The 25,392-nt window shown below is 47.2% G+C and overlaps 2 protein-coding genes across 3 annotated transcripts in view; one reads left to right on the forward strand and one right to left on the reverse strand.

The window, feature by feature from the left end:
- The window catches only part of dbn1 (drebrin 1), a 48,474-nt gene extending 34,477 nt beyond the window's left edge, over nt 1–13,997 (forward strand). Inside the window, exons 4-15 of the mRNA XM_029519998.1 lie at nt 2,051–2,160; nt 2,957–3,031; nt 3,782–3,925; nt 4,076–4,153; nt 4,665–4,816; nt 5,484–5,541; nt 6,460–6,516; nt 6,592–6,706; nt 10,482–10,622; nt 10,710–11,209; nt 11,300–11,399; nt 12,973–13,997. Of these exons, the coding sequence (XP_029375858.1) occupies nt 2,051–2,160; nt 2,957–3,031; nt 3,782–3,925; nt 4,076–4,153; nt 4,665–4,816; nt 5,484–5,541; nt 6,460–6,516; nt 6,592–6,706; nt 10,482–10,622; nt 10,710–11,209; nt 11,300–11,399; nt 12,973–13,028 (1,586 nt within the window). The 3' untranslated portion in view covers nt 13,029–13,997. The remainder of the gene's footprint in view (nt 1–2,050; nt 2,161–2,956; nt 3,032–3,781; nt 3,926–4,075; nt 4,154–4,664; nt 4,817–5,483; nt 5,542–6,459; nt 6,517–6,591; nt 6,707–10,481; nt 10,623–10,709; nt 11,210–11,299; nt 11,400–12,972) is intronic.
- A 3,718-nt stretch (nt 13,998–17,715) lies between these two features.
- Nucleotides 17,716–25,128, reverse strand: prr7 (proline rich 7 (synaptic)). 2 transcript variants are annotated; one of them, XM_029519929.1, is made up of 3 exons: nt 25,053–25,128; nt 21,616–22,775; nt 17,716–18,926 (listed from the first exon to the last, which is right to left on the reverse strand). In XM_029519929.1, exons 2-3 carry the CDS (start codon nt 21,950–21,952, stop codon nt 18,373–18,375), a joined length of 891 nt encoding a protein of 296 aa, XP_029375789.1. In that variant the 5' UTR covers nt 21,953–22,775; nt 25,053–25,128; the 3' UTR covers nt 17,716–18,372. The 2 variants fall into 2 exon arrangements, with proteins under 2 accessions (XP_029375789.1, XP_029375790.1); XM_029519930.1 differs by having other exon boundaries at nt 17,716–18,920; nt 21,604–22,775.
- Between the last annotated feature and the right edge of the window lie 264 nt (nt 25,129–25,392).

Genomic DNA, 25,392 nt, shown 5'->3' on the forward strand with positions numbered 1-25,392 from the left:
TAATCACATCGCAGTTTTATGGTTTTTAAACAGATGAATTAGCAGATCTGTTGAAGCACATGACCCGGTCCTGACTGACCCATCAGCTTTGGAGCGGGAAGAGATTCTTACCAGAAACTTGTTCCATTAGTGTGAAACATGAGAGACATTTTGCTTCATTGAGGAAATTCCAGTGAAAAATCGAAGACTGTCTATAAAAGTGAAGCTGCTGCTCAAAGTTTTATCCCCTTTAGACTCACATTAAAGATTTGACGTTCTTTTAATTTGTGACTGAATAAACACTCTGTCCTCTGTAATCAGGGATAGAGGCCACGAAAACTGAAAACACGCAGTGAAAGTTTCCTGATTTTCCTGATAAAAACTGTGTAAAGCAGAGTTTAACTGATTGGTCTGGGGCCCCTGATCTTCTGGGGCCCCGTGGCATCACTGAACCATCTTTGAGAAATAAGGCTCTAAAGAGGACAAGATCTTTGGAAAGTTTACGTTTACGTGACTCCACCGGCTTTAATAGAAGTCAGATTGTATCGACTCTTCAATACAACATGATGTTTGCATCTTTGTGGTTTCATGTCAGAATCATGTGATAATAATGGGAGGAGGCTTCCTGGTTGTGATTCGGGGAGGGGGGGTCCTTGGAGGTTTACGGTGCAGATGAACAAACTGTGTTTCTTCTTCTGTTGCTGCTGAAATATTCAGGCGTTTGTCAGGAGAGAGAACTCTTCATCAGATATGGAGACACTTCAGTGTTTCTGATGATTACATTACACTCACAGAGCAGCTCCTCAGGCTCATCAAGCACAAACCAAAATGAGACGTCCAGCAGTTTTTCTCCTTGTTGTTTACAGCATGTCCGTCCCTTAATACGGTCTGACTTCCCGTCTCTGAGGTTCCTACTGAGCAGGCAGAGCTGGACAGAGTACACAACTTCACTCCCTGTCAAATATTACTCCAATACAAGTAAAAGTAGCTTTATTGTCGTGACAACACAGCGATGTGATTCTGCTACAGACACGTTGATAGCTCAGAAATCCCTTCAGTTAAAGAGGCCCCACAAGAACCGGTCTCTGGAGGGGTCCGGTCCGGCCTCTCGTCTGTACTAAACATATTTTCTATGGACACAATAAGCACAGTCTCAAACTCCGGGGGGACTGGGGGGGTCCAGTCTCTGCTGGTTGTGCTGTGTTACCTCGTGTTGCTGTCTCTACTAGTCACCTTGATTAACAGACTGTCCTTTGTGCTCCATGTCTGGTTCCTCCTCTGCCTCCTTTTATGATAGGACTTCTTGTCATAGATTCAGGATGACGGCAAGAATGGAGATGAGAATTAGTGAGTTGTAAGTGATGTCCATAGAAGACATCCAAGCTAATGTGCGTTCCAGGTAATAATACGGCCACAATGTATGATGATCGTTATGGAGAGATAATCCAGGTAGGATGAGGATTATACATCGTGGCTGTATTCTTACCTGGAACACACACAGAGGAGTGTTACAAAAACAACAACAGAAATGTTAGATCAGCGCAAAAGTAGAGACGAACGAGAGCATCAATAAAAATGTAGTGAAGTAAAAGTACCCCCAAAAATACTTTGTTACTGTCCACTGCTGGATAGCTGGAGTCTGTATTTAAACTGAGGAAGATGAAGATGAGGTTGATTTTAAAAATCAGAGAACGGGCAGAGGACGGGCCCAGCAGAGGAAGGGCCCAGCAGAGGACGGGCCCAGCAGAGGACGGGCCCAGCAGAGGAAGGGCCCAGCAGAGGACGGGCCCAGCAGAGGACGTCCCCAGCAGAGGACGTCCCCAGCAGAGGACGGGCCCAGCAGAGGACAGGCCCTGCAGAGGACGGGCCCTGCAGAGGATGTCCCCAGCAGAGGATGTCCCCAGCAGAGGATGTCCTCAGCAGAGGATGTCCCCAGCAGAGGATGTCCTCAGCAGAGGATGTCCTCAGCAGAGGACGGGCTCTGCAGAGGATGTCCCCTGCAGAGGACGGGCCCTGCAGACGTAGCTGGTTCTGAGCTTCAGGAGTAATAAAGTGTGTTGTTGTGCAGGAGGCGGCCTGGCAGAGATCACGCTGACCTTTGACAACGGCAGGGTGATGTACGGCTTCTGCAGCCTGAAGGAGCCGACCGCCACACTGCCACGATACATCCTCATCAACTGGGTGAGTCGCCGGGCGGGGGGGCAGGAAGTGATGCAACACACACACACCGAAATGTCCTCAAGGTTATGAACAGAGAGTGGAGACGTTAGAAAACTGTTTCACAAAGACAAACTGTGTTAGACCAGGTTCATCCTCCATCGTCCAATCACAGAGCAACTTCTGTGGGGGGGTCAGCAGTTTTTGGTTGAATTTCTCCAATGACAGAAAAACATCAACTTGTTCAGCAGTTTGAGCTCCAGCTGCTCTTCTGTCGGATCAGACTTCATTCTGCATGTTGTGACCGTGTCAGGTGGATTTTTATTCCCCACATAAACACGAGTCCATCACGTAACTACACAGCCGCCAAAGACCCGACTCTGGTGGACCGGATCCAACCAGGGCGGGCTGTGCCAAGTGTGCGCACAAAGAGAAACACACTCTCCAAACGAACCACATCTTCTCTGGATAAATGGGAAAACATTCACAGTGTCTGCCGTTCTCCGGCGGACACGCATTCAGACAAAGTGGTTAAATTTTGTTATTGAGAGATAAATTGCTGTGAATTCAGATGAGCTGGGCCCATTTTCCCGCCTCTTTCTGTGAAATAGCTGCTCACTGTGTTTGCATTGTGTTGGTTTGAATGTGCACTGATTACTGAATCACTTCCAGCCCGTCGTAACACAACCGCCTCATGACCACATAACTCCACACAAAGGCCCTAATGAGGCCGAGACGAGGGGGAAACTCTCCCCGGACTCTCTGCCTTTTTTGTTGTGTTTAGTTTTTATTAAAATGGCCCAAACTCTCTCTCTCTCAGGTCGGGGAGGACGTGCCAGACGCCAGGAAGTGTGCATGTGCCAGCCACGTCGCCACCATCGCAGACTTCTTCCAGGTCAGAATGTCGGCCAATTCCAAAAATAAATGAATGAATTCATTTTAAAAAAAGGCATTTCAATCACCCCCCCCCCCCCCCAAAAAAAAAAAAAAATCTAAAATTAAAATCCAAAAAAATAGATCCAAGAAGAATCAGACTCAAACTCACAGGGTTTCGTATATGTATCACATCAGCACGTCGGCCATCTTGGGCTTTTCTTAACCCAGTAGAAACCATTAGATTGTATTGAAGTGTATGGGAAAATGTATTAGCTCTAAACATTTTTTAGGGTTTGCATTGGGGGGCCATGACCCCAGTGTAAAACCAAAATGGCGGACAGCCACGTCGGCTGTGCGTCAGTTTTGTAAAACAAATTCAGGATGTTTGAATATTCGTCTGCAGAATAAAACATTAAAACTGGAGGAGGATCAAAGTGTGTGTGTGTGTTACAGTAACACAGCGTGACTAATACCGACACTTTTAAAGTAATCTCTCTGAGCTGAATGACGACCGGCTCTGCCTGTGTGTGTCTGTTTTCACACCTCCACACCTGGCTCATTGTGTATTTTTGGATTTGTCGAGTAGATAAAAAGATTTGAGATTAAATCCGATATGACGTGGTTTTGTGTTGAAGTGTCATTATTCTAAGTGGCAGTTGTGTCTCCCACACAACCCTGAACACACAAACAGATCATATTAAATCCTTCAGAAAATGACTGTACGGATTGAATAATAGGTGATTGATGGGGTTTCCCTCCGTCTCTGCAGGGGGTGGAGGTCACCATCAACGCCAGCAGTCTGGATGACATCGACCCTTCCGCCATCGGGCAGCGGCTGACCAATGGGACGGCGGCGGTGGCGAGTCCGGTCCTGAGCCGCCTGAGAACCCGAGACGAGGAGCATGGAGACGTGGTACGAAGAGAGTCACACCACCAAGTACAAGATGTGGATTCATCCACCGCTGAAAGTAGTCCCAGCGTCCGGTCCAGGTCGCAGATCCGGGAGATTACAGGAAGTGAACTCTGGTAGAAACACTGAAACATGTTTGTCTCTCTGGTTCAGGGAACAGTTTACCAGAAAACCAACGCAGAGGTGGAGATGAAGAAAATCAACAGAGAGGAGTTCTGGGAACAGGCAAAGGTACATGTGGAAAACAAGAAGAAGAGTCTGGGTGGAGGAGAAAGGAGAGGAGGTAGAGGAGGGGGTGAGGAGGGAGGGGGAGGAGGAGGTGAGGAGGAGAAGGAGAAGGGAGAGGAGGGGGGGAGAAGGAGAAAGGAGAGGGGGGGGTGAGGAGGAGGATAAAGGTGAGGATGGGGGAGGAGGGTGAGGAGGGAGAGGAGGGGGTGAGGAGGAGAAAGGAGAGGGTAGGAGGGGGAGGGAGAGGAGGGGGTGAGGAGAGCTGCTTCCTCCTGCTTTCAGTCTCCGTTTTCAGCTAAACTAACCAGGAAGTCCGACTCTCCACAATAAAACTAAAGCTCTGGATAAATTTTAAGTTCATGAAGGACACGGTTGTGTTGTGTTGTGTTGTTGTTGTATTTTTGTGTTGTCAGTGCTTTTAAACTAAACCTGTAAGACTATATATGTGGATTTTTTTAATGAGGGCTTCATAAAGTAAAACAATTTGAAATCATCCCGTGCGTTTGTTCTCCAGCGTGATGAGGAGCTGAGGAAGGAGGAGGAGAAGAGGAAGGCGGCGGAGGAGCGGCAGCGCTTCGAGGAGGAGCGAATGGAGCTGGAGAGGAAAGAGCAGGAGAACCGCGAGAAGAGATACCGCGAGAGGGAGCAGCAGATCGAGGAGCACAGGTGAGGAGGAAGACTGGACTGGGACTAGACCTTGACTGGGACTGGACTGGACTGGACTGAACCTAGATTGCACCTGGTCTGCACCGGACCCGACCTGGAACGGACTTGGACCTCGAACCTGGACTGGACCGGACCTGGACCAGGCCTGGAATGGACTTGGACTTGGACATGGACATGGACATGGACCGGGAATGGACCTGGACCGGGAATGGACTTGGACTGTAGCAGCTGGAAGCTCATTCAGGCTGCAGGAAGGAGGAGGAAGAGGAGGAGCTGGTTATTTGTAGAAGTCTTGATTACAGGATGAGATGCAGCTGGTGGCGCTCATCTGACAGACACACACACACACACACACACACACACACACACACACAGGTGCTGCATTTTAGAGTAAACTAAAATAACAGATCTCGTGTTGGAAAGTTAGAACAACAGACCTGACTTCTAAACTTTAAAGATCATGAAGAAGGAAAGCTGTAAGTGCACGAGTGTATTTCAAAGGTCCATATTTTGACTTTTATTTTGAAGGGTTGTCCATCTCAGTGTAGTCTTACCACATGGACCTTTAAACCTGTAGACTGTGATGTGATCCGGTCCCTGGTCTGGTCTTAGCGAGGACTCAGGACCTCTTTAGGGTTTCATTTCTGTGTGTTTGTGTGTGAAACAGGAAGAAGCTGCAGGAGGAGGAAGAGGCCAAAGAGCGGTTGCGGAGCCAGATGACCATCGTAAGTGTCTCGTTCCTGCTGCAGTGATTAGGGGGGGAAGTCACTCATCGAACGTTTTGTCCTCAGTATTTCACCTCGTCAGGTCATTTTCTTGTTACTTGTCTCGTCCCTTGATGTCCTGCTGGTGGCTCTGTAGAAAAGATCGATAAGAGTAATTAAAGTCCTTTTCATTATTGGGGGCAGCTGAATGTTGGAGCCACGTCTTTCCACACTTTCATCTTTTTGTGCTCTTTGGGTTTCTGTGTTTTCTTTAGCTTTGATTTACCCCCCCCCCCCAAAAAGCATGAAGACGCCATTGGTTCTCGTCACGCTGCAACATGAAACCGATTTGTCTGCCGGTGGGTTTGAGTGGAACTTCCAGTCTGGCAGTGGGCACATATTCCATGTGTGTGTGTGTTTGTGTATTTTTACGAGCAGACATAAAACCATTTGGACGTCTTGTAATCGGCTTCCTGCCGAGTCGAGTCACAGCTGCGATAATTTGGCTAATTTTCTTAAACACGTTCAAGCCCCTCATTTGTTTCGCCCCCCTAAGAACTCTGGGTGATTCTTCCAATGCAGGAACAAAGATGAGGCTTAAAGCAGCAGGCTGTCAACAGCTTGGCTGCCTGGTAGGACGAATTATAACCTCAAACACTCTGAACAACCAAAACCTCCCAGGAGAGAAGGAGCAGCTTCGGCCCCACCCGCCCAAAGAAAAAAACAGAAATTCAATGTTTCCTTATTTTGTAGATAAAAACTGTAAAGCAGAATAAAGACAAATGTGTTTGGGTTGTTCTGGAGCTGAAACCTGAAGCTCAAACCCAAAGAGGTTCTCTCTGGTTCTGTCGCCTCCTGCTGGTGAAGATGTGGAATGGTCCTGGACTCTGGAGGTGTTTCTTCCCCTCCTGGTTCACTCACTCGTCATCTTCTCTACAGGCAACAGAGCCGAGCATCGAAGACCTGAGCCTGGACAAGAAGGAGTCTGAGGTGGAGGTGAGTCCGGAAGCAGCTTGACTGGATTCCAGTTGTCGTTCGGTCCTGGCTCATTTTGTGTGTTTGTGTTCCCAGGAGGCCAAGGCCATCATCGCGCAGCGGTCAGGAAATCCGCGGGAGTTCTTCAAACAGAAGGAGAGAGCCATGACCATCAGCGTGGACACTTCGCCCGTCTCCGTCCACAGGACCGGTAAAAACCTTCACACAGACTCTGGGCTCGGTTCACATGGAGCCGGGAAACCAGAAGTCCAGTCCGAGAAAGGATCGGATCACAGATCAGAAGTTTAGCTCCTAATTTATTATCCTTTATTTATCCTTTCCTGTCATTTTACGTCTAATTTGAATTTCTTACTTTATCTAATCCTGTTTTCTCTTTTCTGATCTTAAAAATTTTCTTTTGTCCATCTTCATTTGTCCGATGTCTCAGATATCTGGTTTCATCTGAGACCTCGTGCTCGTCAACGGAGTTCATCTTCCTGTCAGGGATTTTCAGAGAGGTTTGAAAAAGGGACAGAAAATGTTTGAATGCTTCACAGGAAGTCTTATTGTGAAAGTACAGTCTTGGTTCATCCTGTTTCTTCTCAGCTCAGTTTTAGCTTCGCGGGGGTGGCTGGGTTTAGACTGGGGGGGTCGACATGATCCTGCAGAACCAAGAATGAGTCAAGCCAGAGAAACCAGCGATTGTGTTTAAATTGTTGTGCGTCGTTTGTGTACGGTGTGTCGGTGTCAGTTTGAGCGAAGACACTCAGTCCAGACTGAGTTCACAACAAACCAACAGCAGACAGCTCGTCTTTATCTGTCGGAGTTTTGAGGTTTGTCGTCGGATGAGTTTCTAGTTGGCAGGTTGTGGCTTTAGGTGTTAAAAGCTGGATCGAGTTCTACTTTTGGACCGCACGATCGGTCCGAAAAATCTGGTGGATGGAGTAAAGCGATGGGAAACGTTCTCTGGACTCTGAAGGTCCCACGGCCCCAGTCTGGCCCACATACGGCAGGAGATCTGGACTCTTGTATGGGTCAGACTCGGGCCGTGGATCCAGGACCAGCAGAGTCGGTTCAGTGTGAACCTGGACTCCAAAGACCAGGTCTCTCTGTGACCTTCTACAGACACACTAACTCTCTCTCTCTCTCTTTCTTTCTCTCTCTCTTTTTCTGGGATTCTCTTGTGTCCACCATCTTTGTTCTTCTCCTTGTTCACTCTTCATCTTTGACGTCTTCCTCGTTTCCTCTTGGGCCAAACCTCTGACCTTTTGACCTCTCCTGTCCTCCCTCCCTCCCTTTCTGTCTGTCCTGGGTCACCGCTTCCTGTCCGTCCTGTCGTACGTGTGTGTTTGTGTGTGCCGTCTTTGTCGTCCTGACCGCCAGGCCGTTTGGACAGCCCGTTCTTGAGGCAGCAGCACAGTCCCAGCAGCCCCAGTCCACCGCCCCTACCCAGGGGCGTGTCCCCCCTCCGCACCTCGCCACATGCACGGACGCAGCCCGCCGCTGCAGTGGGTAGGTACAGCACAGAACCGATAAACAGCAGAAGAAGAAACCGAGAAGAAAGACAGACGGACATCAGAGCCCCTCCCCTGCCTGTCACCCCCCCCACCCCCCACCCACATGTCGACACAGGAAATTACATTCAGAGGAGGAAACTGCATGTGACTCCAAAATAAAAGTAGTGACGTCCAAATGACTCATCCACGTCTGTTTTCACCATCTCACTTCCTATTGGTTCATCTTCATCATCCAGTCCCTGAAGCTCACACAAACACACACCCGCCCTTCTAAGCCCCGCCCCCCAACACTGAATCACAACCCCCCCGATTCATTTCACCATTTACAGCACTGGAAATGAAAATATTCTGTGATAATATTTTTCAAATTCAGATCTGAACACTTAAATATTCAACTCTTCTCCCAACAAACGCACAAATTTCTCCTGTTTGTTCAGACTCTCTCTTCTGATTGGCTCACTGACCTCAAACCCTGGGAATTGTGCAATATCGAAGCTTTAAAACACATTTTGCAGGATTAAATGAGCTGATTTCTCACTAACACCATCACTTCCCTGCTAACCAACTAAACTACGAGGCTGTTTGTCGGTTTGTGTCATTGGTGTCGAGTTTGTGGTTTTCATCCTTTAGATGTCGTCCAGTCAGCTGCTGACGTCCGCTTATTTTTGTCAATGTCTTGTTTCTGGTTTTTGCTTTTCTGATTGGCTTGAATTTGCAGTAAATAATGACTGTCATTCTCTCAGGGATGAAGAGATGAAACTAGAATCTGACTGGTTTTCTTTCACTTCTGATCCTCAATCTCATGCTTCTGGACACACACACACACACTGTGGGTTCCGTTGACCTCTGACCTGCTGACCTCCCTGTGAGTGTCTGAAGGTGACGCCGTCGAGCCGCCGGTCGGTAGTCACCGCTGCTTGTTGGCCTGTTTTTGACTGAATATGGTCGTTGGCTGTTTGGCGTCTGTCGCCGTCACTCGTGGTGGTTTTCTACGTTTTTGGCTCATAAACTACATCACACAGCTGAAATAAGTGCTGGCCAGTTTCCACAGATCACAACGACAAACAAATAGTTCCATTTTCAAATACATGTATTCTATTTGCTCATTGTTTTAGTTTTAAGAGTCTTGCTGCATCAGTAACTTGCATCTTATTTACTTATGAAGCATCGAAGGCTGCAAAGAGCCGGTAGAACATTCTGTCCTCTGGTCCGTTCCATCAGGGGTCAGCTGCAGAAATCGGGTTCAAGTTCTCTTTAAAAACAGATGTTGCTTCTGGAAAATGGTCAGCAGACGTGTAGTTGATGGGCAGAATCATGCAAACATCAGGCTGGGTGGAGAAAGTCTCTATTGATAAAGACCCTTCTCTAAATGGGCCTTTTATCGTGAAAGGGTGTTGACTATATTAAAATTTGGTTTCCATCATCAGTAATGTTGCTTCTTAACGCCGTCGTCCTCCTCTGACGGACGTCCTTTGACCCTGAGACGAGGAGGACGACCCACCCACGTTTGTCTCCATTTAAAGTGACGCCTTTGTCCGTCCATCTTGTGCCGTTTCCTGTCTGTGTCCTCCGGGAAATCCTCCGAAAGGGGACATCTGTCACCCAACAAGCATGAACTCATCCATCGTCTGCAAAGAAGTGACGTTTTCTGTTTTTCTGAATGTGTCGGTGTAACAAACGAATGAACTAAAACGTGGTGTGCTGTTTGTATGAACAGTCTGTTGTTTCACTTGTCACATTTTGCGACGCTTCCTCAACGTGGCTAAAATGTGTTGCACGTAACCTTTTTAAGGCAAACGCTGCGTTTCAATTTGCAAACTCAATTCTGTCTCAGCCTAAAGTCCACAGGTTGTCTGTCAGCAGATAACCAGGATTCTTTGGGTTTTGCTGATCGGTGACATCTAGTTGCTGCAGTGATGATAGCGAACGCCATAAGTGCACGTTATGATATATTGACTAATTTAAAGTGGTTTACAGTGTTTATGCAGAAAGTTTGAAGACAACGCTGGCCCATGAAGAGTGGGAGCCACTTTGACCACCGTGTTGGCATGAGGCTCATGTGCTGATGGTTCGTAGAATTGTCGTTCAGAGAACACAATAAATCCAATTCTGATTTGGGCCGAAGAAAAAATTCCTGGTCCTAGACTCAGATCTGGATGAAAATGTCCCGACTGTCAACTCAGATGTGGAAGTGCACGGGCCAAAAGTCAAACTCATTTGGAGTTACTGTCTGGGACTGAAGTTCATGATCCTGATCCTCATGAACAGTTTTGACTTTGCCGACCTTGTAGCGCCTGATTGGCTCTGCTGGTTCTTTGAAGATCCCCAGATCTTTGAATGCTGATCTGGTTCAGAGGTCTGGAACCAGACTGGACCGGATGTTTGAAGTGAGACAGGGTCATCACATTCTATCTCACTTCGACACATCTGAGGTGAGTGTTTGGTCATTGTGTCCTTCTGTCCCTCCAGGGGACGACGATGATGATGATGATGCTGAAGAAGCAAGCATAGAGCGCAACATGGCCGCCGTGTCGCCCATCCCTAAAATAGTCACCACGCCCATCAAAGAGGACCTCAGCCGGGAGGACGAAGACGTCAGAGACGAGTGGGGTAAGAAAGAAAAGAGGACGGGACCACATCAGATAAGTAACCGCACTGTGCTGCCATTTAAGGTGCTGTGTGTATCGTTGACACCAGATTCGGTGCCAAAGCTGGAGCAGACAGCTCCGGCCCAGGAGTCCACATCCACTAAACCAGTTCAGAGCGTCGCCCCGCAGGCCCGAGACTCCTCCGGCTTCTCTGCGTGGGATTCTGGGACAGACAACCTGGTGAACCTGTGGGACAGCAGCTCCGCCCCTCCAGTAGAACCTGCCCAGACCTCCCAGTCCTCCAACCTGGTGGACTGGGAGGACAACACTGATGTCCGGCCCAGTAGCGCTACTGCCGCCGCCGCTGCTGCCACCGCGGCCAGCCGGCCTCAGCCCCTCCTCAGCTTTGACGAGATGATGGATGGTACTTTCTGCTCAGCCACCGGCGTCGAGGATGACCCGTCCAGTCTTGTGGACGTGACAGGCTCTGAGCAGATGACCCTCAGTTATCAGCATGCACTGCAGCACGCATCTGGGGAGGGGCAGGAACTGGATGACGGACAGCTGCTGATGACCAATGGGGAGACGCTGCTGAAGGAAGGGACGCAGGTGAGACGGTAACACTGCACATTCTCATGCAGGTTTCCCACCTTTCCATTGGATATTGTTCAATCTCCTCCTTCCTGTTGTTTTTCACAGGCGAGCGAGGGCTACTTCAGCCAATCACAGGAGGAAGAATTCGGCCAATCAGAGGAGTCCTCAGCTAAACCAGCGCCGGTCTTTTATAACAAGCCACCAGGTAAATAACGTCTTTCTTTAAACCCTCTACTGGTTTACGCCGCTGTTGTTTTCACTGAGCTAATCAATGAGGTGAAATGTAGGGATGCTTTCCCATAGACTTCAATACAATCTGACTTCTGTCAGAAACGGCAGCATGATTTCAACTGCAGTTCCCTAAATGTCATCAGAGGTCCATTTCACAAAGCAGGTTTAGTGGAAACTCCGATTTTTCTGTTTTGCAAAGGGAGGTAACTCGAGCCTGTTTCACAAACTCATTCTGAAACTGACCTGGTCGGGATCAGGTTTTCTCAAGAAACCTCGAGTTTCTCTCTGAGAAGCACTTGATTAAGGACCATAATCAATTCAGAGGTTAAGTCACCATCATCACCACCACCAAAGCAGTCAAAGACATAATACACATTTCATTTGGTCGTCTTTATTTCCTACAAATACAAGAGCTAGTTTAGTTAATGTTCCTGTAGTTAACACAATTCACCGGTGACCTGCACCCACCTCTAACTTATGCTCCAGTATTTCAATTTCTAGATCTGCCCTCCCAATCTGGCTGTCCCAGTACTGCATTTCTTTGGATTTTTTTTAATCTCTTTCACTGCTAACACATAAGGAGGACATTACACGATAGAGTTGCACATGAATTCCACAGAATGACCTTCTGATGTTTACTTGAACATCCATCTCACTGGAAGTTGAAGGACCCTCCTGCTGCTGCTCAGCCATTCCCTGTTAGAGAGGATGAGAATGCGTTAATACTTCAGTGTCGGCTAAATGTCACCCAATGTTAAGAATGTGAAGAGCACTCTCAGAACATATCCAGATGTTCCCTCTGTAGGCCTTTGTGGATCCCCCTCTGTAAAGGCAGCTGACCGTTTCCTTCAAGCTCTTCATCCTCTGAGTGATATGTTTCAGTATATTTAGAATTGCCTACTTACAGTTAGGTCTGTTGTGTGAGGGGGCTCCACCTGGCAGATGATCAAAATGAGGTACCCCATGAGATTATGCTGAGGTTTTACCTGTTTGAACTGCCAAGGGCGCCTCTCCTCTGCGGGATTGTACCTAAACGAAATGAATAGGATACCATTCAAGCAGTTTTCCCCTGTAAAATTATTGTGACTGCAAAGGACAGTTTAAACTTACGCATCGACCCGAGCAGCAACCGTCTCCCTCTCTTTCAATCATGTTCAAACTCGCCTTATGAGCGCATTAAGATGTCCAGTTCTATCGTGAAAATCTCTTCCCCATTGCCATGGTGACTTGTCAAATCGGGGCTCGATCGATGTCTTTTTGGAGTTGTGTAGGGTTGTTACGAGTTTCAAAACTCAGGAGTAGATCAACTCAGAGGTCAGGGTTAGACTCAGTTTGTTGAACCTGCTTTGTGAAACGGACCCCAGGCCTGTAAGTCAGAACTGTAAACATCCAACCAGAGAAGGACATATTCCTGAAAATCAAAATGATTTTTGTTTATTTCTAAACAATATTCAATGTTTGTGAAGCCATGTCAAATAAATGAGTCAATATGACTCCTACAAACAAACTCAGCTGCACGTACATCTAATAAACTTGTCTGTTTGCAGAGATTGACATCACGTGCTGGGACACGGATCCCGTGGTCGACGAGGACGACGACTAACCAGCCAATTGGGCGACACCACCACCACACCCGCAACCGAGACCCCCACGACCGGACCAACACGGAGTAGGAAGTGCGCTTCATGAAGAAACTGACTTTTTTTTTTTTTCTAAAAAACAAAAACACAAAATGAAGGAAAAAAAAAAAAGTAATAATGAGTCTTGCATCAAAACTACTTCTGTATAATCTTTTAGGAGAACAGTAGCCACAGAAAAGGAAAAAAATGGGGTTTGAGGTGTCGGTTTGGAGGCTTTTTCTTCTGTGTTTGTTATTTTATTTATTTTTTTTTTCTTGTTTTTTGCTATGCAGATGTAATAGCTGGGAGCTGTGGGGGGGGACTTCTGTTCATGTACAAGGTTTATTACACGTTATAAACGTAGCGCGCCGCTGCATATTAGAGACAATGAAGCCGAGTGTGCGGCGGGAAGCCCACACGTAGTCTGTAGTGCTTTAATAACACCCTATAAAACTAATACCACTGATCATTACAGCTCACGTTTGTCTTCACTCTCATTCTTTTCTTACCTCTTTTTTCACATCCCTCCCTTCTTCTGCCTTCCTCCCAGAAACACTCACCTCTCTGCAAGTCAGTTAATCTTGTATTTAGCCCTCACATCACTGGAGAGAAGGTGAAATGTTTTATTTATTCTGATGTATCTGAACTTCTTAAAAAAAAAAAAGAAAAAGAAAAAAAAAAGAAGACGTCGACTAAGATGATCTGTTCTCGACTAAACCCCTGAAACAAGTCAAACTGTGGCTCCTTCTGACCTTTTTCACTCCTTTTGTATGATTTTAAGACTGAATTCAAGATTAAATGGCTTGTAAATCTGTTTTTTTTTTTTTTTTTTTGCATTATTTCTTTCTCCATCTGCAGTTCTTTACTTCCTGTCACATTACAGTAGATATTTATATTTCAGCAGAGGATGGTGGCAAAAAAAAAAAAAAACACACACCACGACTGCTTTGAAATGCTCTTAATTTGCCAAAAGCGGCACCCACACTTCCTTTCCACTAATAATCATTTGAATGGCTGCTGGTCCGGACCGTCCCAACGAGATAAAAACACAACGCAACACTATTTTTGACTTCATTTCCATATAATAATAAAAAAAATGGAGAATTGTTGGCAGCACTAAATTGAATCCCAACAGAAGTTTTTGTTTTGAGGTTTCTGTAATTGTTACTAAGCTAATATGAGAATAAACTTCAGGCATCACTAGTTTTGTTTACAAACACAAAATGTCTTCAGTCTGATTACAGTCCGGATTGGAGCTTCGCTGTTTACATGGACCCTAAAAAGCTCATCCGTTTACCTTCATCTCATGTTTGAAGGGAGTAAATGATATCTGCAGAATTGTCTGACATTTAGGAAGCAGGAGTAGAAGAAGAAGCTACTTCTGATAAACACCGCTTCCTGTTCTAAGTCAGGCTGTGCTTACTTTTGATGCTGCTTCAACAATTTTAAGTCTTCACAATATTTCCGATACAGGCCAGTTCTGTTTGACTCCCGTCATGTCTCCAGCAAGCTGTAGGAAAGGTGGGAATACGTCACATTGACTTCCTGCTGACCTAACAGACGTACGCAGGTAAAATCATTTCTGCCCAAATTTCAGAATAAGTGTTTGTATGCAGGCCTATCAGATCAATAACTGGCATAAACCACCCATCTCGATCGGAAGGAAATTTAGATCTGAATGTGTGTGATCGGGTCAGAATCTTCCGATTGGCGTGTTTACATGAAGCCTTTTTATTCTGGTCAGGACTTCAATCCGATTATTTGTGTTCATGTAAAAAGCTATTGTTGGCAAAACAATGGCTATGCAGTGACTCGGTATCAGAAAGAAGAGCCAACTCAGGCTAGCTGGTTAGCATCATTAGCTGAAGAGGAGGAAACAACTGGAAACAGCAACAACTTTTCTCCTAAACTGGTGAGTAAAAGTCAAACGGCTGTTTCTGATGAAGGAACTTTTTTAGTGTCAGCGGCATTTGTTTGTTTTTATTTGGAGCTGCTGTGAATTATAACTCTGCATCTTCTCAGAGGACCGGATCAGGACTTTGGTATCTACAGCTGAATGAGGCTCTGCTGGTTTACCTGGAGTTCACATCTCCACCACTAGATGGGCTCATTGTTTAAATCTGAAAACTGAGCTGTCTTTAATAACTTTATTATTCAGAGGACCCCAACAGTGAGTCCTCATTCCTCAGTTTCTATTCAAACAATTTTAGTCAGATTCTTAAGTACATCATGTATTTTACACCCTGATTGGTTAAGCTCAGCTCTCATTTACACAAACATATGTATAATATACTTTTATATAAAACCTAATTTTTTATAGTTTTGATTGTAATAAAAAACGAATTTAACAAAATTAGTTTATTCTTCATTAGAAGAATTGCTAAAAACAATTGTGATTAAAACAAAATCTACCCATAAACATATCACATTTGAAAATTTGTCATTAGAAATTATTCCAAATGAATGGTTAAGATGTATTTATGGTTTATTATATTTGTTTAGTAGAGCTCAGTTAAGTTATTCACACTAAAGAAAAGACATGGCGGGAAACGTTTCCTGATGGCGTACAACCTCCACTGTTGGTTTGTGGGGAAAAATAAATAAATAAATAAATACTCACTCCCAGCTGTGATGTAATGGTGTTGCCGTGGTGATGCGACAAAGCATTGGGGGGGGGGGGGGCGGGCTGATGTTCTCCCTCCCTTCATCACATGTAAACAAGGCTGAGCAGGTTGCCTGGCAACACGTCCCCTCACTGCTGCCGAGTCCACTCTTACTTAGTTCTGTTTGGATCGCAGCAGGATCCAGCGGGACCAGGACCAGCTGAGCTGGTCTGATCTGTTTGGACCATCTGAATGTTCATGTTTGTGCTTCAGTCCTGATCAGCGTGTCACCTCCGACCTGTCTGATTAAACCGCTCTGACTCATCTTTAGTGATCTATCGCTCCGAGTTCACGACTTGTGACGTCACACCGCTGCCGAACCAAAATGGCAGCCTCCATGGATGGTGGTGCCGCACACAGACGTTAGAACAATGTGAAGGAAATTCACAATATTACTCACACGGTTGCGTACTCTAACCTGTTGTGTGTCCGAAACGGAGCCCGAATATGTCGCCGACCACAAAGAGCTAATGCTAGCTAACGTTAAAAAGTCGATCGTGCTAATTACAACGATGTACAATTACTCAGCATGGCGAAATTAGGCATCAAATATGAATGAATCAATTAAACTGATCGTGTGTGGTCATTAATCAATGCACGTAAAGTGTGAAGTGAAAGCTTCTGCTAAGCTAAGCTGCAGGAACCGCGTGGAATGACGCCGTGTCCGCCATGTTGGTTTCTCTACATACCAGAATTCCTTGCGCTCAAACGGAAGTCGTAACCTGCCTGGAACGCTTTGACGTCCAAACTCGGAAATTTCCGAGTTGTCTGGAAGGCAGACAATAACCTGAATAAATGTTCAGCAGACACAAAACTGGTATAAATGCAGAATATAAAGACAGCAGTTAAATATCCTCAGATATAAAACGCTCAGCCTTCAAATTGGAGGTTTGGCTGGATGATCACACGAAGAACTAAAACAGTCAAACTTTGCAGTGAAGTAGTCGTAACTTATTTCAGAGACCGATGTCTTTATGTAACCGCTGAACCTGAATCATCTCTTCCTCTTCAACGCTCAGATTCTGGATATCTTTCAGAAATCCTCCCCTGAAGGTGTTTGTTTTTGTCTCTAACTGCCTTTTTTCAGATTTACATTTGTCCTTTAACTGAAATGTACAATTTTAAAAATCAAGGATTGGTTTGATGTAGCAGAAGAGAGTCTGGCATTTTACCAAAACAACGTCTCCCATTGGTCCATTTTGAGAGCCGGTGTGAATGTCGACGTGCTCTGAACAGACAAATATCTTTAAGATAATTTACTTCCATACATTTCTTTTTCTTTTTATATTTAAACCATCAGTTCGGTTGTAAACTGATTTCAGTAATTTCAAATAGATATCACTGTTTGCTGCTCTGGGGACACGATGCGTATTACGGTAACCATGGTAACAGAGGTTGGTAGATTTTGTTTTCTTCGACACGCAGAGGAAGGAAACGATTCCAATTCCCGTCACTCAAAGCAGCCATGGCAGTCTAAAAGTTTGAGACTGATTCAAATAAAAAGTCTAAAGTCCAAAGTTTCTTTGGAGGCCTTGGATTCAGATCAATGGCTGAAAAAAGACGAGAAGAGGTAACCAGATGAATAATGTATCTGAGCCCTTCAGGGGTCAGAAGAGCAGAAAGATGGAGGTTAGAAATAAAAGAAAAAGGAAGCCGGGAACAAACTGAGGCCACATTCATTCTAATCAATTAATTATCACAAAAATTCACAAGATGCAGTGACGGAGCTGGTGGGAGATGGAACCTGCTGATAATCTCTTTCTCCATCTTTGCAAAAGACAATTGTCATAAATATCAACAAAGATTTTCCTGCTGGTGATCAGTAATGTCATCCTGCCTTAAATGTACTGGTTTCATCAGGCAGGAGACAGGCAGGACATTTTCCCATCGACCTCAATACAGTCTGACTGCTCGTGTTGGATTTGTGGTGATTATTAAAACACTTGAATTAATTTGAACACAGAAAACAGAGTTTCGTTTGTTTTATTATATTTTTTTAGGCAGCTGAAGACGTTTTCATTTCACGAGAGAAAAGCTTTTATGTAAAAAATGTGTTTTTCCTGCAGCCAAACCTCGGACGGGTAAAGTGACGCCGACAGCGACAGAGCAGCCGCCACTACTGCTGGCTCTGATGTCGCGGACGCCACATGTCCTTTTGTGAGCGCCGAGTCCTCATGAAGAGGCGAGCTGCGAATGGAGTCTTCAGAAATCAGAGCAGTTAGAAGAGGGGAGGTCGTCGTGGGCAACAGACATCTCCTGGGAGCCATGGCAACAGGAGACTGGTACAATGGGGAGGAGAGGAGGAATGAAGGCAGAGGCAGTTTGGGTGAAAGCTCCAGAAGCAGCTTCTTCTTCTTCGTCTTCGCTCCCTCTGTCTTTCATCTGTCTTTCCTCCTCTGCTGTAACTCGATTAACTCCGATATGACTCCGGGACACTTGAGCGGCTCCGCGACGCTCCGTAGAGACCTGTGTGATTTCCTCTTTCAATAAAGTGCCACCTTTTCACCCACAGAGCTGCACCGTGGGGGGGGGACTGAACTGTAGACGCCAACGCAGCACTTTCAGCCACTTTTAGCTCTCCGGGGAATAAAATCTCTTTGTCTGCTGCAGGAAAGGATGCCTTTAAAGGGCTGCTCCGGCTCAAGGATCCTCACAGCATCCAGATCTAGACGGCGGTGCTCCGCCCCAACAGGGGGAACGCTGTTGGTAGGCCACAGCTAGGCTCCAGCCCCCTCAGTCCGTGAACCACAGGAAGTCCTCTTAACCCTCCTTGAAATCCTCGTATCTCCCCCGGGAGTCCCTGTATTCCCCCTCTAAGTCCGAGTCCCTCGTGGTGAGTCCTGGCCTCCTGCCGGGGCATGGTCGCCATGGCGGTGGCAGCCTGGAGGGGCTGGCCTTGCGGCGGGGTGACGTTGTTATGGTTCATGTCCGTGTTGGACAGGAGGTGGCCCAGGGAGTCCCAGCGCTGGGACGAAGGCAGGCGGATCAGGGAGGAGTAGCCCCGATCTGGGAACGCCGCAGGAGGCTTGCCTGTCTCGGATGTGAACTCCGGAGCTGGATCGTGATGTTCCCTGAGAGGCGGCAGCGCTGCCCGGAGAGGTGCAGGTTTCAGATAGGTGCCCCCCCGGGGGTCGGCCAAGACCTCGCTGTAGGGCGGAGGAGGATCCTCCATCAGGACCGCCTCCTCATAGCAGGGAGGCTTCCCAAATAAATCTGGATCTGGGAACAAATACGGAGACCTGGAGTTAGATCCAGCACATTAAAGGTCTGAAGGTCTAAAGGGTTAAAGACAAAGGTTAAAGGTCAAATAAAAGTCATTTAAATAGGTTTATGCTTCAGTATTTATTCAAGCACTTCCTGATGCTGCAGCTTCACAGTAAAAGCATTAGTCTTATTGTGAAGAAATCATTTCCTGTGTCTTGACCTCTCACTTCCTGTCTCAGCTTATATTTGTTCTGCTGTCAGCTACAGATTTCACTGTGTTGTCAGTACAAATTAATTTCTGGCCAGCTCAAACTTCCAGCTGACTTTTTTTTCAGAGATGAAAACAGTTTCAGGTCAGAAACAAAGAAAAAGAAAGTTTGCAAACAAAGAAAATATCTTTTTCAAAAACAGATTTGTGTGAATATTGATGAATTTTATGCGCCACATTTTCTCTGCAGAAAATCTGAAATCTGACACCTGAGAAAATTAAAATAAAAATCTGATCTTCACTTCAGTTTCTTTTTTCTGACTTCAAAAAATAACCTGTTGAGATTATTTCAAAAAGCTCCGAACTCCTGGTCCTGCTCCTTCTCCTGGTCCTGGTCCTGGTCCTGCTCCTGCTCCTGCTCCTGCTCCTGGTCCTGGTCCTGTTCCTGCTCCTGGGCCTGGTCCTGCTCCTGGTCCTGGTCCTGTTCCTGGTCCTGGTCCTGCCCCTGCCCATGGTCCTGTTCCTGCTCCTGCTCCTGGTCCTGGTCCTGTTCCTGCTCCTGGTCCTGCTCCTGGTCCTGCTCCTGGTCCTGGTCCTGGTCCTGCTCCTGGTCCTGCTCCTGGTCCTGGTCCTGCTCCTGCTCCTGGTCCTGCTCCTGGTCCTGGTCCTGTTCTTGTTCCTGTTCCTGTTCCTGGTCCTGCTCCTGCTCCTGGTCCTGTTCCTGCTCCTGGTCCTGCTCCTGTTCTTGGTCCTGTTCCTGCTCCTGGTCCTGTTCCTGGTCCTGCTCCTGCTCCTGGTCCTGTTCCTGCTCCTGGTCCTGCTCCTGTTCTTGGTCCTGTTCCTGCTCCTGCTCCTGGTCCTGGTCCTGCTCCTCTTCCTGCTCCTGTTCCTGTTCCTGGTCCTGCTCCTGGTCCTGGTCCTGTTCCCGTTCCTGTTCCTGCTCCTGGTCCTGGTCCTGCTCCTGGTCCTGCTCCTGGTCCTGGTCCTGGTCCTGCTCCTGTTCTTGTTCTTCCTGTTCCTGTTCCTGGTCCTGCTCCTGCTCCTGGTCCTGCTCCTGCTCCTGGTCCTGCTCCTGTTCTTGGTCCTGTTCCTGCTCCTGGTCCTGCTCCTGCTCCTGGTCCTGCTCCTGTTCTTGGTCCTGTTCCTGCTCCTGGTCCTTCTCCTGGTCCTGCTCCTCGTCCTGCTCCTGTTCCTGTTCCTGGTCCTGCTCCTGGTCCTGCTCCTCGTCCTGCTCCTGTTCCTGCTCCTGGTCCTGCTCCTGGTCCTGGTCCTGCTCCTGGCCCTGCTCCTGTTCTTGGTCCTGTTCCTGCTCCTGGTCCTGCTCCTGGTCCTGTTCCTGTTCCTGGTCCTGCTCCTGCTCCTGGTCCTGGTCCTGCTCCTGGTCCTGGTCCTGGTCCTGTGTGGGCTCAGCTGCTCCCCTCCTGCCTGTGTTTGGCTCTGCGGCTGCCTGGAGACGGAGGCTCTTCATCAGTCTGCTTTGTGACGGCGGCTCCAGCGACCTTTTGTTTCATCCTTTACCGTCTCTGCTCGTTAAACTTCTGTGACAGCAGCTGATGCTCTTTTCGTCGCCCCGGTTTCTCCTGAACTCTCCAATATTCCCTGTTTTCCTTCACATTTAAAGGTTCTGTCTTCACTTTATGGTCGACACAACAACCTCAACGACACAAAGTGGAGACGGACGGATGTGAAAATCCCCAAAGTTTGGATTTGATCTGCAGTAAATGCTTTTAATCTGAGTTAATGCTGCCAAGAATGGTTTTCATTGCAGCTTCAATTCATTTCAGACAACACATTAAAATTCAAGAGGTTTGTGGAGGAGTTTGTTTTTTTTTGGAGGTTGAAGCTTGAATTCCTGAGAAGGGCAGCTAAAAAACTAAACTCATGAATTTATTTCCACAGAAAGTGTTTTTCTCCTCGAAGGCCTGCAGATGTGAAGTCTGAGATTCTGGAGAGTGAGGAGAGATGATGATGATGATGATGATAATGATGATGATGATGATGATGATGATGATGATGATGATGGCGATGATGATGATGTTGATGATGATGATGACGGTGATGATGATGACGATGACGATGATGATGACGATGGCGATGATGATGATGATGATGATGGTGATGATGATGATGATGGCGATGATGATGGTGATGATGGTGATGATGATGGTGAATGTGACGATGATGACGATGATAATGATGATGATGATGACGACGATGGCGATGATGATGATGATGATGATGACGACGATGGCGATGATGGCGATGATGATGATGATGATGATGATGATGATGATGACGATGATAATGATGATGATGATGACGACGATGGCGATGATGATGATGATGAGGAGGAGGAGGAGCGTTTAAATGATGAACCTGTTTGGTTTTTTGTCTCTGTTTGTGGGACGGTTAGACGGTAAAGTGCGAACAACGAAGAAGAGACAAATCTACAACTAAAACAAGAGAAAAGAAACCAGACGGAACCTTTTTTGTTACCTGGCATGGTGACCCAGGTGGCCTGCGGCAGAGGATGAGGAACCGGCAGAGGAAGTGGCGGTGACAGCGTGTGAGGCGGGCTGAACTGCGGCGGCTCCCTGGGCAGCTGTGGAGGCGGCGGGGGCGGAGGAGGCGGAGCTGGGTATCCTGCGGAGTGACAGCTGAGCGGCTCCATCTCGACGGCCCGTAGACACTGTTCCCTGAGCCGCTCCTCGCGGCGGCGCTTCAGCCGGCGCTGCAGGAAGCTGCAGAAGCAGCACAGCATGACGATGAGCGCCCAGACCAACCAGAAGCCGGCGAAACAGGCCAGGAAGGTGTAGGTCTGTGACATCATCATAACCAGTGATGGGATGGGCGGCGAGTTGTCCCCCTTCGAGGTTCGAAGAGGTGGGTTGTGGGTGATGCTGTGAAACGTGTCAAGCTGATGATTCGTCTCACAAAAAGGAAGATTTATGAAAATAATCCGAACAGTCAGAGCTCTGTCAGAACACACCGATTTAAGCAGACATTCAAGAGTTTTCCTGCTCGACTGACTTGTGAGCAGCTGGTGGAATTTAAAAAAACCACGACTGACTCAAAGGCAGCTCACATGGACAGTTGCTGAGTTCAGGAAATCCAGTAAAACTGAGCGCTGAGCTGTAGAAACATCCTCAATTAAACTCATCGAACAAAAATTAATGAATGTTTTTCTGAAGGACGTGGATGCAGACAGCTGATGATGCAGTTTGTTGCCGTGGAAACAGCAGCAGCTCGCTCTGGCCATCTGGTTCACAGATTAGTGACAGTGAATCACCACAGGTTTCACAAATTCACAGTCTTTGTATTTCTGTACGTTTAAAAAAAAATAAATCAGGAAACCTGCAATAAAATCTAACAGATCCGATCGTGATGCTGTTGGAACGAAATGTTCCTCGTTTCGATGGGAGTGTGCAGATGAACGCTGCACCTTCTCAGACGCCGCAGTAATCCACCTGCTCCGGCGCTGACGCTGCTTTCTGATGGAAACTACAGCGGCACCATCGCCATCTGAACTCTGAGGACAGAAGTTTGGTCCAGGAGACGAGGAGAAAGGGGGGCGGAGTCGGGGGTCCGTCTACGCTGCCAGGACGCCGAATTCCTCCCTCTCAGATGCCGGCGGGACTCCTCGGCCTTGCACTGCTCTACAAAGACACACAGGGAGAAGACAGATCAGATCAGGCAGGAAGACGAAGCTGACGTCTGGAGGGCGAGGATCAGTTTCCCGCTTCAGAGATAGTGATGGAGTGAGAGACACAGTGAGACAAAAACAATAAACAACAAATAAACTCTCTCTGAATCCAGGAAGTTAACAAGCCAGCATCTCTTTTTGGAAAAGAGATAACTATCAACTTCCTGTTTGACAAACTGGAAGTTGATAGTCATTTCCTTTGTAAACAGGTTTTGAGATCGACTTCTTGTGGCTCTTTCAGTATAAACTTCCTCCAGATCTGCTCATTTCTTCGTCACCTTGACTCCAACAGTCTGAATTCTCCATCAGCGGTCGTGTTTTGTTTTTTTTGGAGGGAGTGATCCTGCCGCCGAACGCTGAGGAGATTTTCTGTGTTGTGTCGTTACTCATCAGCAGCTTCTCATGAGATCAAACTGAAAACACTTTTCAAGCTTTTTCAACGGCTCAGAAATAATCTGCTCATCCTCCGAGGGAGGTGACGCCGACTTTCAGAGCTGAGCTCAAACTCTGTAATTTCTCAAATGAAAGGCCTGATGAGCGATGACAGGCGTGTTTGTGTGTCTGAATCGGCACTTGCGCTGAATTACAGTTACATTTATAGCTGCTGTGTTCGTGTCATGTCATTTTTTTCCATCTTCCACCTCCACATCACCTTTTGGGAATCACACCCCTGTAATTTGAAATTGTTCAGCAGCGGTGATTCATCAGCGGAGGGTCTTCATCAGGTTGCACAGGCGTGCATGTGAAACAGAGCTTTTTGTTGATGCCCCAAGCTTCCGACAGAGGAGCGTTCAGGACCTCCACACCCACGCGTGAGCAACCGCGCATATTCACGCCGCTCTTTCATCTTTACGCTTTTATCTTGAACAATAGTTGATCTGAATTAGGACTGAAGGGCATCAAGAAAGTCTGAGAGGGCAAATTATGAAAGCAGCCACAATAAAAAAAAGAAAAAAGAAAAAAGGAGCTCAGCAGAAACGGCCAGGTTTATTCTGAAAGGCCGGTGAAATCAGCCCTTACTCTGAAAAGTCCTGCTGCTGGAGAAATTATTATTTCCTCAGGAAACAAAACTCAAAATGGGAAGCATGCACCCATTCAAGTCCAGGTTCAGGTCCAGGTTCAGGTCCAGGTTCAGGTCCAGGTTCAGGTCCAGGTTCAGGTCCAGGTTCAGGTCCAGGTTCAGGTTCAGGTCCAGGCTCAGATACAGGACCTCAGATGGTGGTGTCAGCGCCGGATAAAAAGCGTGCAGATAAGATACCGGCCAATCAGAAACCACCACCGCTGTTATGATGACCATGAAGAAGAACGTGACTCCGGATCTTCCTCCAGTTTTCATTCAGAGAGTTGAAACAATGAGCCTCATTGATGAAGCGAGTCATCGTGTTTCCTAAATCGGGTGCGTGTGGGGGTTCAGTCAGGACCGATCTATGACAGATCCAGATGATTCATAAACTCATGTTTCTTTCATTTTCACGTGGAAATGACAGTCAAACTGAGATTAAAGCGTCTGCATGACCAAACGGCCCCGTGGTCACATGACCTCTGAGGTCACGACTGAAATCGTCAGGTGCAGTCGGCCATCTTGTTAGCATTAACATTTTAAAATTTAGGTTTTTCTGTGTTTAAACCTTCATTCTATCTCCTGACCATCAGGGGGCGACGCCACTGGCCACTGTGTAGAGAGAAGTCAGACTGTACTGAAGTCTATGGGAAAACGTCCCTCCTCCTCCTCAGTTTATGGTCTCAGTCTGAAATACAACATGATGTTCCTTTTTTAAATGAAGCTCCATTTAGAGGGAAAGGGGCGGGGTTAAGGGAGGAGCTACTGTGTAATTGACAGACATCACAGAGGGTCTGACAGCCCAGTCGACACAGACTGAGTGCAATTCCAACGAGCTGATGTTAATCAGCCATTTAGCATGAAAAACGTTTTCAGCCTCACATCAAACTGGAGATTGAGTCTCCTCAGCAGAATGACACTGGGCTCAACCCTTCAAAATAAAAGACTGAGGACGTTCAGGTAAGGGGCCCCTGGGCCCCCCTGACGTGGCTCCGGCCCTGGACTGATGGAGCAGCAGCTGATAAAATAACCTGATTATTTATCAGCCACGTGTTTCCTCCTTAAAATAAAGTCCCGGTCTGGGAGCCCCATCAGGGGCCCCGGGGGTTCGTGTCTGGTCTGATAATGAGCCGGACTCTGCAGCATCAACACGTTCAGACAGAAACTCACCTTTCATTCTTCAGATGACGCACTCAGCTCCAGAAAACCATCATCAACAACAACAACAAAAACAAAAACATGACGGCAGGAACACTTCCCGTCCGAGTCCGGTCCGAATCCGGTCCGAGTCCCGTCTGAGTCCCGTCTGAGTCCCGTCTGAGTCCGGTCCCCGCTGACCGGGTCTCTGCTGCTGCTTTCCGCGTCTCGTCTCAGACACTGAAGGAGGTTTATGGTTCACCTTGACGTCAGGCTCCGCCCCCTGCCCCCCCGCCCCGCCCCATGGGACTACAGATGGGGGGGCATTAAGGATATATTTACCTTTATATGAACAGAAGCTTCAATAAATTCA

The sequence above is a fragment of the Echeneis naucrates genome, chromosome 14, assembly GCF_900963305.1.
Source record: "Echeneis naucrates chromosome 14, fEcheNa1.1, whole genome shotgun sequence".
Lineage (NCBI taxonomy): Eukaryota > Metazoa > Chordata > Actinopteri > Carangiformes > Echeneidae > Echeneis > Echeneis naucrates.

What these genes read in the sequence shown, in the direction of transcription:
- prr7 (XM_029519930.1), bottom strand. Translation starts at nt 21,952, where the DNA reads ATGATGATGTCACAGACCTACACCTTCCTGGCCTGTTTCGCCGGCTTC. An exon ending in CATGCCAGGTAACAAAAAAG is followed by an intron (nt 18,921 to 21,603) that starts GTTCCGTCTGGT and finishes TCCCAGATCCAG; the next exon opens with ATTTATTTGGGAAGCCTCCC.